We start from the raw sequence: 18443 nt of genomic DNA on the forward strand, positions 1-18443 counted from the left end.
CCAAATGCCCCTAGCCGAGCCCACAGCACAGCCAGCTGGGCAGCTTTCTCCCAAGCTGCTTCCCTCCACCATCCTTTGTCTGGGGGCTCTTTGTCTGAGGTCTCCCTTTGGTTCAGTTTCTCAGCCCTGGCCTCCCCTCCCTTCCTCCCAGGCCAGGCTGTTCCCTCCCTCTCTGCAGGGGCTGGGAGGCTCAGAGAGGGGAGCTGGATGGGTTGCCATGGTCACGTTGAAGCCAAGGCAGCTGGCCCAGGCAGCTGCTCGTGGCCATGAAGGGCAGACAAAGACAGGCAGCCTTGGCAGTTTCAGACCTGGAGCCACCGAAGGCCTGAGACTGAGGGATTGGGACCCGGGACTGAGCTGGAGGTGAGAGGAAGCCAGAGCTGAACTGGGAGGGCAGGAGTGGGGACTGAGTTGGACTCTCCCCTTGAGAGAGGGATCAGGCTGGCTAGGCTGGAGGGGAGCTCCCAGAGCCTGGCAGGACAAGGGGAAGGGTGGAGAATAGACTTTGACTATGCGCTGAGGGGCTAGGGTGCCCCCAAGGGGAGGTGTTTGGCCTCTGTGCCCTGATGCCCAGAAGCAGGTTTGATTTCATCTTCCACCCCATCTTCCCTCGTTTGTCCCATGGTTGCCTGTCCTTTTTTAGCTTCTTACTCTTCTCATCTCCCCATGTCCCTGTGTTTCAACCTCTGTGCCTCAGTCTCCTCCTCTTCCTCCATCTTTTGGTCTCACTCCAGCCCTTCTCTTCTTTGTCCTTGTTTCTTGCACCCCTGGTCTTTCTGGCTGCTCACTGCTCAGGGAGCCTCACTTTCTGGCCCTCCTCTTCGCTTGTCCCCACTCTCCCATCTGGCAGTCCAGCACTTTTCTCCCCAGACCTCAGTCTTCCCACCTTTTGCTGCATGTGGTGTAACCTTTTCTCCATTCCCTTTCCTTTTTTGGACCCCCAGTCCTCTTCATTCTTGGCCTCAGAGTATCCCCTGTCTCTCTGAGTTCCTCACCATCATCAGCTTTCTCCATGCCCCAGGCTATCCACAGCTGAGCTTGATCACATCTTTTTCCCTTCCAGTGCTACATTCTCCTCCTCCTTCCACTCTTGGGCCTCAGTTTCCCATTTGTACCAACTGGTATCAAGGCCTGACTCATGCCTAAGGCCTCATCTACCACTCACCCTGCCCTCCTACTGGCCTGTTCTCACTCTCCCCAGCTGCTAACCCAGCTTGCTTGCCCCAGGGCCAGCTGCACCTCACAGGAAGGGAACTGCAGGTCCTATGGGAGGCTGCCCTCGTCCTTCCTCTCTCTTGTTTGTCCTGCTGGGCCTCCCCACTTTGGCCAAGTAGTCTGAAGTCCTGAAGCTGCTCTCTCCTATGTGCCTCTCCTTACATTTTTTCCCCCAGTTGTTTCCCTTCCTCTCTTTCCTAGGCAGGAGGAAGCCATTGGCTTGAAGGGGAGGGAAGCCTGGATGGAAAGGGGGTGGGAAAGAGACCTTGGGGGGCCTGGGAGGACAAAGGGCCTCTGGAGTTGGAAGTGATGCAGGAGACATGGGTGGACACTCAGTCTTGGCACTGCTCAGAGGCCCCAGATGGTAGGGATTTCCCTCGCTGGCCCCTGGGAATCTGGGCTCCCAGCCCCACATTCCAGCCGGCTCCAGCCCTCTTTCTGCAGTCACTTGACTCCTCTGGGCCCCAGCCCTGCATCCTTGCCACTCCTACAGCCCTGGGCTGGGGCGGAGGTGAACATCACAAATTAGGAATTTCTCCTGGGTGGATAGTGGGCAAGGGTTTCAGGATTTTATGGTTTACTCTCTTCAGTGGACCCTTCTGTCTGGTACCGGCCATGCCACCTGGCCTGGGTGTGTGTAGGCCTGGAGTGTGGAATGTCCCACCAGGGTGTAAGGGGCTGCAGCTTCTCTCCTGAGGTGTGGGGTGCAGCTCAGCCTGGCCTCGGTCTGGTCTTCCCCAGCATTGCCCTGGAAGGAGAGGCTGAGAGCTGCCCAGGTAAGGCTCTTGGACACCCTGGCCCCATCCCCAGCCTGACTCCACCCACAGATCAGCCTCTTCTGGCCCAGGTTCCCCAGGGACTGTCTCGGGAGGGATAGGTGCTCCGGAGGCACTCTGGGGTTTGGTGGAAGGGGATGGTAGGGAGAGGTAATTCTCTGAGTGACCCTAGCTGTCTGTTGTTGAGTCCCTTAGCAGGTGGGGCACCCTTGGGTTTGTGTGTCTGTCGTGGGTTGGAGTGCACACCCATCTGTTCCTTGGCTCTCCCAAGGGCCAGCCTCTTCCTGGTAGTGCTTTTGTGTACTTGTCATGGTGGAACTTTGTGTTTCTTCTTGGCCAGCTGTCTGGGTGAGTTTGTATTTGCTGTCAGGCGCATGGGGCCAGAGCTGGCTGGGCCTGAGGGAGGCCTGCCCTGAGGAGGAGTCCAGGGCCGGGAGTCTGGACCCGGAGTCTGTGGAGGAACTGGAAGGGTCGGGAGAGAGGGGCTGGACTGGAGCCAGCCTCTGGGACAGCGGAGTTTGGGGTGCGGAGTGGGTCTGGGGAGAGGGCTGGCTGGGCAGGTGAGCCCTGCTTCTCTTCCCCGACCGAATTCCTGCTGCTGGGCTGGGGCCTGGGCCTGTGGGAACCTGCTTCTTCGCGTTGCCCTGGGGCTGCCCCCCATCACCTCCCTCTCCCCCGGAACTGAGCCCAGAAAAGGGGGAGTAGGGAGGGGCTTGGGTGTGTGGGAGGCCCCAAGCGGGATAAGGCGGCCGCGGGGGCCTCAGCTCTCTGGTCCTCTGCGGTGGGGAACCTGGGGGATGGGTGGGTAGAGGGCGACAGGGGCGCCACGACCAGGTGGGCAGCGCCCTTGGGGACAGCCTGGAGGTAGCAGGAGGCCGGGCGGGAGCCGGGCCTTGGCGCCGGGAGGGGGTGGGGCGGGCCGGGCCGCGGCCGGGCGCCGGCCGGGGGAGGGGACGGGGGGCCGGGCGAGGGAGGCGGTGCCAGGGCCGCTGTCGTACCTCCCCGGCTCCTCTCCCCGGAACAGGCCCCCCGACAGCTGCTCAGGGAGCCGCCGCCGCCGACACCCGAGCCCCGCCGGCGCCTCCGCTCCGCGCCGGCTCCCGGGTCCGGCCGCCTCCCCGCCCCTCGCCCAGCCGCCACCAAGGCCCCACTGCGGGCTGGACGCCGGGTCCGCGGGAAGAGCGATGAGAGGTAGGGAGAGCGGCCGAGGACCCCCGCTGGGCGGAGGCGGGAGCGCGGCGGCGGGCGGCCCCGGGGTGCGGGCCGCACCGGGGAGGCAGGACTTGCGGACCTGCACTTGCTTGTCCCGCCCTCGGGGTCTGAGCCTGTCTGCCTCTCGGGGGCTCCGGCCCGCTGTCTGTGAGTGCGGGAGCCTCTGACGTCGGGGAAGTGTGTTCCAGCATTGAGCAAGGACCCCCCCACCCCCACCCCCGCGCCCTTACTCAGCAAGGAAGACAGGTGCTCTTAGGTAGCCCCATTGAATCATCTCCTCGGTCCCTGAGAAGTGGGCCTGCCCTCCCGCCTGACTGGTCCCTGGGGTCTCCACCCGACCAGCTCCTGGGGGCAACCTGGCCACAGCCCAGCAGAGGGACTGGCTCCCTAACCTGCCCGTGGCAGCCGCCCATCCACGCTGAATGGTCGGGTGGTTCTGAGGTGAGAGAATGAGCACCATCCTCAGTGTCCCTCCTCCACTCCTCCCCCCAGCCTTCCCCCACCCACAGGTCCCCTGCTGGCTGCACATTCCTTTCCCAACCTCAACCCCAGTCAGTCTGGTGCTGAGACTCACTATGGCTGAGGCCAGTCCGTGTGTGCAGAATTGAGTGGTACAGTGAGACAGGTGAAAGCAGGTTACGGCTCTTCCTCAGCTGCCACCAGCTGTCCGAGTTCCCCACCCCCTTGACTTCTGGTGGGCTTGGTCACCCTGTATATTAGGTGGTGGGTCCATGGGATCCTGTCCCCTAAGGGCCTGAGTGTGTGTGTCTCACACTGTCCTGTAATGGCAGGAGCATATATGTGGTGTCTTGTCATTTCATGGTCACAGGTATCTGATGATGGCTCTTCACTAAGTGATGGGCTTGGACTTCAAAGAAGGCCGAGGTGTGGATGGAGTTGATGTGGGAGCATATGTCTTTGCCTTGGCCGGAGTCTGTGTGTGTGACAGATTTACGTAGCTGTCACATGGGAGCGTGTCACTGAGTTTGCGACGGGTTGTCTGTGAGACACAGAGGTGTGTGTGTATGCTGTGCTAATCTTGCCTGTGTTTACAGCAAGCTCTGTAAACCCACATGTCTGACCATGTGTGTGTGTGTGTGTGTGTGTGTGTGTGTGTATGAGAGAGAGAGAGAGAGAGAGAGAGTGTGTGTGTATCTGTATGTACAGAGCTGTGTGGGTGTTGTCTGGAGTGGGGGGGTGGGGAAAGGAGCGTGAACAACCTGCCTCGGTGCCTGGCCCTTTGTGTGGAATTGGCTGTGATGGGGCAGAGTGGGTGGGGTTGGGGTAGGTCTGGTGGGCCTGACCTCCCGTTTCTGATCCGGTGGAGAGAAGGGGGGATGGGGGAATCTGAGAAGCATTGCCTTTGGCGGCTGTGCATTTGCATTTCTCTGCTGGCTTCTGAATCTGCTCTATTTACCTCTTGCTTTGTGTTTCTGGCCCTGCCTCCCCTCACCCCCCTGCCTCCTATCCTCTGCTTGCCTTTGTATCTCTGCCCGGGCTTCTCTTGCTCCGTCTGGCTCCGATGACTCATCTGGGATAGGCATGAAGGTTACTCAGGGGAACAAGGGCCCCACTGTTCCCAACAGTGGTGGGGGTGGAGAGTGGGACCCAGGAATTCCAGGCCCCTGTGTGTATGTAGCTCCTGGACCTCCAAGGGACTACCTCTGGTCCTAGCTCTGCTTGGATACCAGGGTGCCCCCACAACTCAGTCAGCCCCTCAGCTGCTGCTTCAGAGCTGTGGGGTCTCAGCTGCCTCTTACATTCCTGCCTAAAGCATTGTGGGAGCAGCTGAAGGAGGACAAAGGGATGGGGGAGTGTCCCCCACTCCTCCTACCTCCTGGGGTGACCTGAGCCCTGTCTTCAGACCCGCCCTGCTCTCCAAGGCAGCTCAGCTTTTCCCTCAGCCCTGGGCCCTTCCCCCTTCAGAAAGTAGGAACTGGGGGCACAGCTGGTCTGGTGGAAGGCAGAGCAGGGAGAGCTAGGATATGAGGGGTGGCCCGAGAGGTCCCTCAGGATTCCAGGGCCTGGGGAGCTCAGTGCAGACCAAGGAAGAGGACAGGTCAGTATAGCTTTCCCTGTGCCAGATGAAATGGTTTTAGTTGGGATGAGCTGCCTGGACCCCAGTGAGGAAGAGCAGTGGTTCTCAGACTTTCACGGGCACAGATTGCCCAGGAATTGTGTTGATGTGCTGGTCTGGAGTGGGGCTTGAGACCCTGCATTTCTCCCAAGCTCCCAGGTACTGCTGAAGTTGCTGGTCCAGGGATCACATGGGGCCTAGCAGAGCTACAGAGGATGGTGATGTCGGAAAGTGCTGGAGTCCCCCACTAGTCTTAGAATTCTGGGCTCCTAGGTGGGGAGGGAACCAGAGTTTAGCCCGGTGTCTGGCACATGGGAATCATTCTGAAAATACAGCCGATGCTGTCAAACAACTCCCCTTGTTGTCGTCTGACTGACATTGTGCCTGAGGTAGTCCATTCTGTCTCTGTTGTTGCTAGCTGTGACCCAGGCTCTGTGATTGCCCTTTAATTTACCTCCTGTCCATCTTGTCTCCTGCAGAGATGCTGCCCCCACCCCCTTAGGCCCACGGGGTCAGGAGCTATGGGGCCAGGGGCCCTCCCATCTCTACTGCTGCTGCTGTGCTTGGTGGCAACTGGAGATGCTGACATGAAGGGACATTTTGACCCTGGTGAGGAGACTGGCCCTTGGGTCCCTGAGAGATTGGGCTTGTGAGTCAGAGAATCGGGGGCCTTGACATCTATCTGCCTGTATTAACCCAGCCAAGTGCCGCTATGCCCTGGGCATGCAGGACCGGACCATCCCAGATGGAGACATCTCTGCCTCCAGCTCCTGGTCAGACTCCACAGCTGCTCGCCACAGCAGGTACCTGGCACACCGGAGCTGCCCTGGAGGTTAACTGCTAGGGTCTCTACTTGCCCTTCCACCCTCTCTGCACAAGCCGAGAGGCTTCTGAGAAGGCCAATGCCAATGAAACTTCCATAGTCCTGGGAAGGGTGGGGCTTTAAATACTAGATCTAGAGGCAGGCCCAGGGCCAGACGTTCCCTGTGATCTCCTGCCCCCTCCCAGGCTGGAGAGCAGTGATGGGGATGGGGCATGGTGCCCCGCAGGGCCAGTCTTTCCGAAGGAGGAGGAGTACCTGCAAGTGGATCTTCGGCGACTGCACCTGGTGGCTCTGGTGGGCACGCAGGGGCGGCATGCCGGGGGCCTGGGCAAGGAGTTCTCCCCCAGCTACCGGCTGCGTTACTCCCGGGACGGCCATCGCTGGATGGACTGGAGGGACCGCTGGGGTCAGGAGGTGAGGCTAGCAGGGGCAGCAGCCAGGAAGGGTGGCTCTTCTCCAGCTACACATTAAATGCAACATACCCACTGACCATCCTCCAATTCACAACTTCTCCAGCCCAGACCTCTCCACCTGAGCTCTCTCTAGTGTTGGCACACCTGACCAACTTCGGCACCTTTCCACTTAGATGTCTAATGGGTGTCTCGAACTTACCATCAATTTCCCAAGCTGAACTTGAGTCCCATGTGCACCCTAAGCCTGTCTCCCCCAACCCTGACAGTGTTCTCCAGCTCAGGAAATGGTACCACCATGTGCCCCGTTGTTCAGGCCATGAGCTAAGATGATTTCCTTGGCTCCTTGTTCTCACCTCCCGCTTCCGACACATCAGCAAGGCCAGTCTCTGCTACCTCCATGCCGTTTCCTGCCTCTCATCTCTCCCTGTCATCCCCACCCCATCCCAGCTCACACGAAGTGCTGATGTAGTCTCCTAACTGTGCTCCCTGCTTCTGCCCTTCCTGTCTGAAGTTGGATCTTGCCCTAGAGGCCACATCCAGCATACTTTAAAAAACACACTGAGCCTGGCTGGTGTAGCTCAGTGGATTGAGTGTGGGCTGCAAAGCAAAGGATTGCTGGTTTGATTCCCAGTCAGGGCACATGCCTGGGTTGCAGGCCCGGTCCCCAATGGGGGACGTGTGAGAGGAAACCACACATTGATGTCTCCCTCCCTTTCTCCTTCCCTTCTCCTCTAAAAAATAAATAAATAAAATCTTAAAAAAAAAAAACCCAACACTGACTTTCTGCTGGCTCCCCACTGTGCCAGAACAAAAGGGAATCCCCTTTCTGAGTGCAGAAGCTTGGTCTGCTCTCGCTCCTGCGAATCTATTATCCTGGCCCTGCCTGGGCCACCCTGGTTTTCTGGCTGTTCCTGAATAAGCTAGGGCTCATCCCACAGCTTCAGCACATTTTCACTTGCTGTTCTCTGTGCCTGGAAACTTCCCCTGCCCCCACCCATGTCCACAGGCTCTCCCTCACTCCATTAAGTTCTTCCCCCAGATGTCACCTCCTCAGAGAGCCTTTTCTGACCATCGCACCTCCAGGCCCACTTCCTGCCTGCTGTTCTTCACAGCTGTTTCTCCTACAGGGCTCAGTCCCACGGGGCAGGGACTGGTGCTCACCACTGAGGATGTGAGGGCTGGTGCATGGCAGGCTCTGGACCAGCACCTGCAGAGTGAACAGAGGGGATGGGGGAACTGGAGCAGGGGTGCAGGGCTGTGAAGATGGGGTGGAACCTGGCACAATGAGCTGAGTGGCTTTAAGACAGATACAGGGAGCCAGGCCAGGAGTGGAAGGGATGATGCTGGAGTAGGTGGACTGACCCTCAGGCTGCCAGAGGTGCCAGAGGTCTCTGCTGCAGCCCCATAGCCTGTGTGCTTGGCATCCCCCTTCCTGGATCTCTGTGGCGTGGGCAGGGCCAAGCAGCAGCTGCTGACAGGGAAGTTAGATCTGCCTTTCCCACCCATCCACCCCAATTCCTGGCCCACAGGTGATCTTAGGTAATGAGGACCCTGGGGGAGTGGTGCTGAAGGACCTTGGGCCCCCCATGGTGGCCCGACTGGTTCGCTTCTACCCCCGGGCGGACCGGGTCATGAGCGTCTGTCTGCGGGTGGAGCTCTACGGCTGCCTCTGGAAGGGTGAGTTGTTCAGCAGTTCATCCCCCTGAGAACTCCTTTCCTGTCCTGGGGAGAGGGGCATCCAGGTACCTCTTTCTCCTGTTGGGAAGCTGTCACTCTGAGTGAGGAGGGAACTGGCCAACATTGCCTCCCCCACACCGGTGGGCCTGTGGAAGGATGGGGGATGGAGGCTCCTTGCCCTCACACCCCTCCTCCCACCCTGCCTCAGATGGACTTCTGTCTTACACCGCCCCTGTGGGGCAGACGATGTACTTATCCGAGGCCGTGCACCTCAATGACTCCACCTATGATGGACACACCACACACACGGTTGGCGGGTGAGGAAGCAGGCCGGGCAGGCCTGAAGCCTGGGGAAGGAGGGCGGATGAAGTGGGTGGGGGTGGGGGGCTGGCAAATAGTCCGGGCGGTGAGATAGAAGAACGGGGAGGGGCATGGGTTAGCTGAAGCCTCAGGGACGACCAGGTTCGAAGGGCAGCAAGGTGACCACTAGCTCATATGACACTTCGTATGAGTTAGGAAAAGGCACTCCTTTGTCACAGTAAACGTACACGTCATAGGGTGCTTTGTGCAGCATGTGACTCAAAGTGCCCATTCTAGTCCCGGGTCTGAGCCAGGCCACTGCAGAGGTTGGGGTGGCAGAGCATCTGGGTAGGAGATACTTTCTTCTCTTCCAAACTCTTCCTCGGCCTCTCCTCTCCAGGCTGCAGTACGGAGGTCTGGGCCAGCTGGCAGATGGTGTGGTGGGGCTGGATGACTTTCGGAAGAGCCAGGAGCTGCGGGTCTGGCCAGGCTATGACTATGTGGGATGGAGCAACCACAGCTTTCCCAGCGGGTACATGGAGATGGAGTTTGAGTTTGACAGGCTGAGGGCCTTCCAGGCCATGCAGGTGGGTATGTCCAGCTCCTGGGGAAGCTGTGAGACCAGGATGGGTTGCCAGGGTTCTCCTGGCCTTGGCCCTACATTCCTTTTCCCTTCCCCTCAGGTCCACTGTAACAACATGCACACCTTGGGAGCCCGCCTGCCTGGAGGGGTGGAGTGTCACTTCAAGCGGGGCCCAGCCATGGCCTGGGAGGGGGATCCCGTGCGCCACGCCCTGGGGGGCAGCCTGGGGGACCCCAGAGCCCGGGCTGTGTCGGTGCCCCTGGGCGGCCGTGTGGCCCGCTTTCTGCAGTGCCGCTTCCTCTTTGCTGGGCCTTGGCTACTCTTCAGTGAGATCTCCTTCATCTCTGGTAAGCCCTGATGTCAGCCCAGTCCCCAGCCTCTGGGACTGCCAAGCCCTCAGGTCCCCAAGAAACCCTCCCCTGGCACCATACCTACCCATCACCCACAGAACTTCTCAGGCAGCGGGTCCCCAAAATAATTTGAATGCTCCTCCTTTCCCCCGCTGTCTCTGTCTTTCCTGTATGAGCCCCTTAGTCAGGACTGATGTGGAACCAGTATGATAGTGCTGGCTGTTAAAATATTGGAATACTCTGTGCTGGTTGGGAAACATCCTCTCCTCTAAGCCTCCTGATACTACAATCCCTACCCTGGGCTTTCCCACAGTCCAGCAGCTAAAAGGTTAACATCCAGCACTGCCAGGGCCTCCAGACCCCTGGAACCCTGTTCCCACTACCCATTATGCTCCCATTCCTCACCCCCTCACTAGTGCTCCTGCAGGTCCCCCTCCCTGCATCTCTCCTCTCTATCTGCTTTGCTTTCTTTTCTTCCTTCTTCCCAGATGTTGTGAATGACTCCTCTCTGGCTCTGGGGGGCACCTTCCCACCAGCCCCCTGGTGGCCACCTGGCCCACATCCCACCAACCTCAGCAGCCTGGGTAAGCAGCCCTGGGGCCTGTTCTGGGTGTGGGTCCCGTGCACCAGTCCTCCCTGCGTGCCCCCCACCTTGGGTAGGAAACTTTCTGCCATTCTGACCCTCCTGCCTCCACCAGAGCTGGAGCCCAGGGGTCAGCAGCCTGTGGCCAAGGCCGAGGGGAGCCCAACTGCCATCCTAATCGGCTGCCTGGTGGCCATCATTCTGCTGCTGCTGCTCATCATCGCTCTCATGCTGTGGCGACTGCACTGGCGCAGGCTCCTCAGCAAGGTGGGTGGCTGGGGTGGGGTAGGGCTCCAGGCCTAAGGCCACCTGTGTCTGCATTAGTCAGGGTCCATCGGGGACTCAACACAACCTAATTAGAGTAATTGGAGGGGGCCTCAGTAAAGAGACCACTTACAAAAGTGTGGGTGGGCTGCATGGAAATCCAGAGGAGTAGTGAGGCTCCCAGGGCCGGTCACCACAGTGTCATCATCCTGGGCTGCTTGGCGAGAGAAGGCCACACTTACCAGAACCCGGGCAGTGAGCCTGTGCGGAGGGCGCCTTGGTGGGGCAGCAGACTCTGGTTCAAGGATGCAGTAGCCTGAGTCCTCCCCTCAGGGAGGGGCCGGGAGAGCAATCAGCCTGACAGCACTTTCCTTGGGTCTGCCCTCCAAATCCCCTGGGTTCTTCTCTGGCTAACCCAACCACAGCCTGTCACTGAAGTCTACGCTGGTCACCTCTTGAGGAAGACGCCGAGTGGGGAAAGGGAAGCTGGAGGAGCAGCCAAAAGAAGTGTGGCATACCCCAAACCCATGTCTTTCAGTGAGAGTCTGGGCTGGTGTACACATTAAAGTTGACAATTACAAACTGGTCAGACCTGAGTGAGATCCCATCCTGGGACTCACATGCTCTTGAGCCTCTGGTTCCTTACCTGCGAAGTGGAGTTCATTGCAGATACAACTCTGGGGCTGTTGTGAGGACAGAATAAGGGGATATGGGTGCAGCATTTAACAAAGGACTGGGGTGTGCACGCTAAGCAGCAGCACAATGCACACTTTGCCTTCTCTGTGACTAGGCCGAGCGTCAGGTCTTAGAAGAGGAGCTGACAGTTCATCTCTCTGTCCCTGGGGACACCATCCTCATCAACAACCGCCCGGGTCCTCGAGAGCCACCCCCTTACCAGGAGCCCCGGCCTCGGGGGAATCTGACCCACCCTGCCCCCAGTGTCCCCAATGGCTCTGGTAAGACCTGACTTGTTCCAGTTCTACCTCCATTTTCTGCCTGTTTTCTTACTGTGTTTCTTTCACATTCCCTTCATTTTTGTTGTCTCCGATTTCAATTCATTTTATTTCTGGCCCCTGGTTACCACCCGCTGTATCATTCCATGTCCCTACCATATAATCTCCCTCAGGATTTCCTGTCTCTGTCCCCCACACACCTCTCCACCTTCTCCATTGTGCCTCACATCGTGTCTTCCGGGCCCCTCTCCTTTCTCCTGGACTCACTGTGTTCCTTCCAGCCGTCCAGCTATCCATTCATCATCCACCCACCTATATGCATGTATCATTCACCCATTCATCATGTATCTATCATTGTCTGTTCATCTATCCATCTATCATCCATACATCCATCCATCACCTATCCGACCATTCACCCATCACTCACCTATCCATTCATCTCTATATATATTCACACACCCATTATCCATCCATCATCTATCTGTCATCCATTTGTCCATCCATCATCCATCCATCCATTCATCTAACCATCCATCATCTATTCATCCATTCATTATGCAACCGGCTATCCAGCACTCTCCACATCCTTGTTTGATCCTGTCTCTCTTAGTACATTTGTTTCCGTCAGCCCTGGTTTTGCTGTCTTCCAGTTCTCCCTGTCTGTCTAGCCTTGAGTCTCATCCCTTCCCCATGTCTCCCCCACCCCTCCTTCTCCCGACAGCGTTGCTGCTCTCCAATCCAGCCTACCGCCTCCTTCTGGCCACTTACGCCCGTCCCCCTCGAGGCCCAGGCCCCCCCACGCCCGCCTGGGCTAAACCCACCAACACCCAGGGTAAGCCCCTCTGCCTTGGGCTCCACCAGGCTCCCCATACCTCTGCTGGGGCAAGGAAAAGTCCTCACACCTTGCACTGCCTCCTCTCCTCACTGTGGCCTCTTCTGCTCTCCTGAGTTCCCATGGAGGACTCTCTTACGGCCTTAGCTCTCCTCTGCTGCTCTGCTCCTCCTTTTTAAGGCCTCCCCTTGAGCTGAGATATAGAAAGCCCACTGGTTCTCAGCTCTGTCCCCTTCCTCCTCTTCCACCCCATCTCTTCAGCTCTCCAGAGCCAGAGAGAAGGTTGAGGTGGTGGCCCAGGTTTTCCTGTAACTCCTTTGTTCTCCCCTCTCTCTAGAACTTCAAGGAGGAGGGCCTCTCACCCTGGGTGCTTGCCCTGTCCCCCCATGTATCCTCTCTCTGCAGTCCCAGAGGTGAAGGCTCACACCCCCACCCCTTCTGTCTGTTCCTCTCCTTGGTGTTGCCTCCTCATTGTCGCCCCTTCTCCTGGGCTAAGAGGGAGCTCTGCCTCTTCTCCTCTGTCTGTAGACCCCTTGTTGTGTGGGCTGTGAGGAACTGTTCCCTTCTCTGTGTGCCCCCGTCTCTGCTTGTCTTTGAGCTTGGTGTGTTGGGTCAGGAAGGGTTTGGGTATCAAGGGCAGGGAAGAGCCAAGGCTGAGAGTGGGGGCCGTGAAAGAAGGGGGGTGGGAGCTCAGTGAAGGGGAGGGGCTGGCAGGGAGTGGGGCAAAGGTTTGGAAAGTGGAGGCTGACAGGATGGCTGGCACCATCTTTCTTCTGATGGTGGGTAAAGGAATTCCTCTTCTGGACAAGACTTACCTCATGGTTCCTCGGGATGTGCTAGGATCCCTAGAGAATAAGACTTTATAACCATCTCCACTGTCTTGAAAACTCTGGAACAGCTAACTCATCCCACACTGACATTTTTTCTGGTTTGAGGAAGCTAATGGAGGGTAGACCTAGTCTGTCACCCAGCTGGGAGACAGCACCTATGGAAGGCTGGGGTGTGAAGAACTGTGGCCCTCCAGGGCTGTTCCTGATGCTGGCCCCGTTTTCTTTCCTTCATCCCTCCAGCCTGCAGTGGGGACTACATGGAGCCTGAGAAGCCAGGTGCCCCGCTTCTGCCCCCGCCTCCCCAGAACAGCGTCCCCCATTATGCCGAGGCTGACATTGTCACTCTGCAGGGTGTCACTGGGGGCAACACCTATGCTGTACCTGCACTGCCCCCAGGGGTGGCTGGGGATGGGCCCCCCAGAGTGGATTTCCCTCGGTCACGGCTCCGCTTCAAGGAGAAGCTTGGTGAGGGCCAGTTTGGGGAGGTAAGGAGGATCCCCACCATCCATCCATCTGGGGTTCTGATGCCACACCCACATGTCCCCCTGGAGCAGGAACCTGCCATCTGTGACTATGTTATCCTAATTGAACCTTAAAAAAAAAGATTTTATTTATTTTTAGAGATGGGAGGGAGGGAAAAAGAGAGGGAGGGGAATGTTGATATGCAAGAGAAACATCAATTGGTTGTCTCTGGTATGTCCCCAAGAGGGTACCTGACCTGCATCCCAGGCATGTGCCCTGACCAGAAATTGAACCAGTGACCTTTCGGTTTGCAGGACAATGCCCAGCCCACTGAGCCACATCAGTCAGGGCAGCCTTGGGAAACCTTTTGACTAACAAATGACCTTTCTTCTCCAGGTGCACCTTTGTGAGGTAGAGAACCCTCAAGATCTTGTCAGTCTTGATTTCCCCCTTAATGTGCGCAAGGGACACCCCTTGCTGGTAGCTGTCAAGATCCTACGGCCAGATGCCACCAAGAATGCCAGGTAAGGACCAGAATTGGCATTTGAGAGGGCAGGGAAGCTATACAGAGTAGGGAGCGATCTACAGAGAAATGTGGCAGAGACAACAGAGGGCTGTCTGGGGAAGGCTCCCACGTCACAGCAAGTTGGTGTGCACACTGGGGTGGGGTGCTGGTCCACGTGAGCAGGGGGACAGGCATAGATCATCATCCCCCCCACCCCTGGTGTCCTCACTACCTTCTCTCTGTCTCTAGGAACGATTTTCTGAAGGAGGTGAAGATCATGTCAAGGCTAAAGGACCCAAACATCATCCGGCTCCTGGGTGTTTGTGTGCAGGATGACCCTCTCTGCATGATTACTGATTACATGGAGAACGGTGACCTTAACCAGTTCCTCAGCGCCCACCAGCTGGAGGACAAGGCAGCTGAGGGGGCCCTGAGGGATGAGGAGGCCGCCCAGGGACCCACCATCAGGTCAGTGGGTACCCAGGCTGGCCTTTCCCTGAGAGCTCCAGTCTGAAGGCAGAGTGGACTAAGGGGTGGGGAGGAAGGTGGAGGCTCTGGGGTTGGGGAGGCCTGGGATGAGGAATATGAGGGCCAGAGAAGCCAGGCATGGCTACAGTGAGGGGCTGAAGGGATTTGGACCCTGTCGGGAATTTCCCTCTGCCCTCTGTCACCCTTACTGCCTAAGTGTACACTGGGGACATAATAAAAGCAGTAGTTCCCCAGGGTCATGAGTCAAAGGAAGGTTGAATATGTACCTACTTGCAGGTCTCCACCTGGTACTTCCATCTTAGCACCAGAGTCAGTATAGTCTGGTCCCAGGGGTGGCTGCCCTTGCTTTCCTGATAATCTGTAAGGTGAGGATGAGGCTGGGGCTACCCCAATGACCCTCTGTCCTTGGCTCCCTTACTCAGCTACCCAATGCTGTTGCATGTGGCAGCCCAGATTGCCTCAGGCATGCGCTATCTGGCCACACTCAACTTTGTGCATCGGGACCTGGCCACAAGGAACTGCTTGGTCGGGGAAAATTTCACCATCAAAATCGCCGACTTTGGCATGAGCCGGAACCTCTATGCTGGGGACTACTACCGTGTGCAGGGCCGAGCGGTGCTGCCCATCCGCTGGATGGCCTGGGAGTGCATCCTCATGGTGAGAGGCGGGCAGGCGGGGAGCTCTGGCTGCCTCTTCAAGTCTGTGGTCTCATTCAGTTTCCTCATTTGTAAAGTAGGGGTTTGGACCAGTGTCCTCAGGGACTGGAGAAAGCAGGGAGGTATGGGGTGATGGGGAAGGATCCAGGAGACAGTAGAGCTGAAAGGTGGAGTCAGAGCGGCAGAGACCAAGAGAGGCTAAGAGACAGAGGGGTCTAGAGAGAAGGGGATGGATTGGGACCTAGATAGGACCAGACAATGGAGGGCAGGAGGGTAGAAAAGGGAAGAGAGGAGAGAGGACTAGAGCCTGAGAAGGAAGGCAGAGCTGAGGGAGGGAGGGACAGGCTTATTGGGAGAGAGCCCTCTGGGGAGAGAGGCATCAGTCCCAGGAAGTGCCGAGGGTCCATGGCCCTGTGGGGAAAGGAGGAAGTCTGTGTTGCCTGATGCCATTCTCTGCCTATTGCCTTATCCACACACCAGGGGAAGTTCACAACAGCAAGTGATGTGTGGGCCTTTGGGGTGACTTTGTGGGAGGTGCTGATGCTCTGCCGGACCCAGCCATTTGGGCAGCTGACAGATGAACAAGTCATTGAGAATGCAGGGGAGTTCTTCCGAGACCAGGGCCGGCAGGTCAGAGCAAAGGATGGGGCTGGGGGCTGGGAGGGCAGAGCCTGTCTCTTGGGAACTAAAGGACATTTGTTCCCTGCCTTCCGTCCACCCTGCTGCCACAATGTAGGTGTACCTGTCTCGGCCACCTGCCTGCCCGCTCGGCCTATATGAGCTGATGCTTCGGTGCTGGAGCCGGGAGCCTGAGCAGAGACCACCCTTTTCCCAAATGCATCGGTTCCTGGCAGAAGATGCACTCAACACAGTGTGAATCATGACACCCAGTGGACCTCCCTCAGGGTGGGGAGGCCAGCAACACCAAACCCCAGGAGCCAATGGCACCTCCACTCCCCTTGCCTTTCACCTCTGAGAGGCAGTGTGACCACAGGTGGGCTGGGCCTTCTAGGGAGCTGACACTGTCCCTGCTCCTCTCCTAGAAGCCCCCACCACCCACCCAGCTGGCCCTGTGGATGGGGTTCTCTTGGGCATCTTCTAGCCATCCCTTCGGAGATCGTGGGGCAAATACATAGCAGACACTGGACTTGGCCCCTGGAACACCTGGGCTCCTGGACAACACTGGTTCCTGGAGGGAAGACTGTGGCCTCCCCCACCCCCTGCCACCCTCTCTCTGTCACACACTGGACCCCACTGCCTGAGAATCTGGGGAGTGAGGAGGACACAAAAAGGAATTGTCCCACTCCTGAAACTGTCCTCAGCTTCGGCTTGTCGCCCCCCGACCCCATCCTCTGAAACACTGGACCTGGGGGTGATCCCTGCCCCCAACCCCCAGTCACGCCCACCTCTCCCTGCTGTGTTGGAACTAGAATTTCTCTAAGTCTGTATGTTTCTGTGGAATAAATATTGGGATTAGGGGAAAGAGGGAACAACACCTGAGGCTCTGGGACTGGGCATCTCTATTGTAGCTGCCGCATTGGTTTTTCTATAATCACTCGGGGTTTGTACATTTTTGGTGGGAGAGACACAGATTTTTACACTAATATATGGATCTAGCTCAATACAATTTTAATCCCCTGCACTAGGCAGGTAATAATAAAGATTGAGTTTTCCACAGCTATGCATAAGTTTATTGGGGTTTTGGTAAAATCTGCTTCCGGACCTTTCCCTCATCCCATTTCCTTTCTTCCCTCTCTTTTTCCTCCTCTCTACTCCATTTCCTACCACATACTTTGTGCAGAACAGTGTTCTGTGTCTCCTTAAGCCAGGCCCTTGCCAGTGGGACCTCAGGTTCATCAGCTGATAAACCCCATCAGCTCCAACAAGAGCTCTGCAGGAGGCCTGGGGTCTTAACCTTGTTTGAGCCATGAGCCCTTCTGACAGTCGGGAGAGGTCTACTGATTCTTCCTTAGAATTATGTTTTAAAACCCATTTAGAATGGTATGTGTGTATATATATGGATATGATTATAGAGTTTACCAAAATGCTAACAATTATGCTATATTAACATCCTTTTAGGTATATGTAATAATATCTAGCAGCAGGTGTAATAAATGCTGACATTTTAAATAGTATAATGATAACATCTGAGATTTCTAAGGCTAGTGGGATATGAAAACAGCTGTGGTGCTCATTAGTGATGGTCATGTGCACTGCTAGTACTGCTGGAGTTTTGCTCTTATTCAGACTTGGAAGAAATGCTAAGTTCAGTTAGAAGTTAATAAAAATAAAGGTCTTTATTTCCTGGCCCATATTCTAGGGGTTTGGAAGCCCCACCCCCACCCCCCACCAATAGGTCTGGAAGTCCCAAGTGGATAATCCCTGGATTGAGCTCATCATGCATGCCAATCACCCAATGGATGACTTGCTAGGAGCCAGAAAAAAGAGGCTAAGTTATCTCAAAGGCTTGGAAGGATGACTTATGACCACCAAGAAAACATTTAACAAAGAGTAAAAACTTGGTTGGAAAGGAAAAAAAAATTCAGTGGCAAGTATTAGAAAAGGCAGAGACCCATCTCTAGGGGTCATGGTTGATGATATTCACAAAATGAGCCAGGTGGATGATGAGGATAACAATAAAGATAATTTAATCTTAGGTTGAATTCATAGGCCCTTGTGGTCCAGGACACGGATCTAAGAGTCCTGCTGAAACCTGCATAAGGGCAGACCATTGTGAACCACAGTCCAAGGTGGGCACCAACAGGCTAAGGGTTTAGAAGCCAGAACCCAGAATGGTTAGGGACAGATGCCACGTGGAGAGCTGAGACCTTCCGTCTCTGAGGTCAGAATTCAAGGTCTAGACCAGCGATTTTCAATCTTTTTCATCTCATGGCACACATAAAGTAATTACTAAAATTCTGAGGCACACCAAAAATATATTTTCTGCTGATCTGGTAAAAATAGGTATAATTTTGATTTACTCACATGGCACAACTATTGTGCTGGTTGTTGTCATTTTTTAATTTGACAATCTAAGGGAAAAGAGGTCAGTGTCCCTGACTAAATAGTTAGGTATTGCATGTTTTAAAAATTCTTGCAGCACAGTGGTTGAGAATCACTGCTCTAGACATGTGCAAGCACCAAGACCTCATGTGCATTTCATCTTGGTGTGTTCAAACCACCCCCCCCCCACACACACACTGTTTCCTGACTAAATGGCAGTGTCAACCACTTTGCTGCACAAGCCGGAAACCTGGGGTCACTTGTTCTTTCCTCCCAAATCCTGTCTATGACCAGGCTCTGTTGGTTTTGCTTCCCAAATTTCCCTTCAATTTGTCATTCCTCTCTCTCTCACCCCCAGCACACACTACCTCCCTCTTGCCCAAACTACAACAGTCTTTCAGGATCTGCCTTGTTCCCCTTTGGTTTTTTGTCAGCCCTGC

The 18443-nt window shown here is 56.3% G+C and overlaps 1 protein-coding gene across 9 annotated transcripts; it reads left to right on the forward strand.

Moving 5' to 3' along the window:
• The first annotated feature begins 343 nt into the window (after positions 1-343).
• Positions 344-16677, forward strand: DDR1 (discoidin domain receptor tyrosine kinase 1). 9 transcript variants are annotated; one of them, XM_045826009.1, is made up of 20 exons: positions 2680-2825; positions 3016-3182; positions 3546-3644; positions 5760-5889; positions 5981-6083; positions 6289-6517; positions 8046-8193; positions 8402-8510; positions 8894-9080; positions 9177-9423; positions 9915-10010; positions 10125-10276; positions 11064-11229; positions 11948-12058; positions 13129-13373; positions 13747-13874; positions 14105-14323; positions 14767-15001; positions 15481-15630; positions 15737-16677. In XM_045826009.1, the coding sequence occupies exons 4-20, from the start codon at positions 5802-5804 to the stop codon at positions 15875-15877; spliced, it is 2754 nt and encodes a 917-aa protein (XP_045681965.1). In that variant the 5' UTR covers positions 2680-2825; positions 3016-3182; positions 3546-3644; positions 5760-5801; the 3' UTR covers positions 15878-16677. The 9 variants fall into 9 exon arrangements, with proteins under 9 accessions (XP_045681966.1, XP_045681961.1, XP_045681959.1 ...); XM_045826005.1 differs by lacking the exons at positions 2680-2825; positions 3546-3644 and adding an exon at positions 2202-2339; XM_045826008.1 differs by lacking the exons at positions 2680-2825; positions 3546-3644 and adding an exon at positions 2400-2514.
• Positions 16678-18443: the final 1766 nt, after the last annotated feature.

Source organism: Phyllostomus hastatus, unplaced genomic scaffold (genome assembly GCF_019186645.2).
Source record: "Phyllostomus hastatus isolate PE091 unplaced genomic scaffold, TTU_PhHast_1.1 phas_scaffold_60, whole genome shotgun sequence".
NCBI lineage: Eukaryota > Metazoa > Chordata > Mammalia > Chiroptera > Phyllostomidae > Phyllostomus > Phyllostomus hastatus.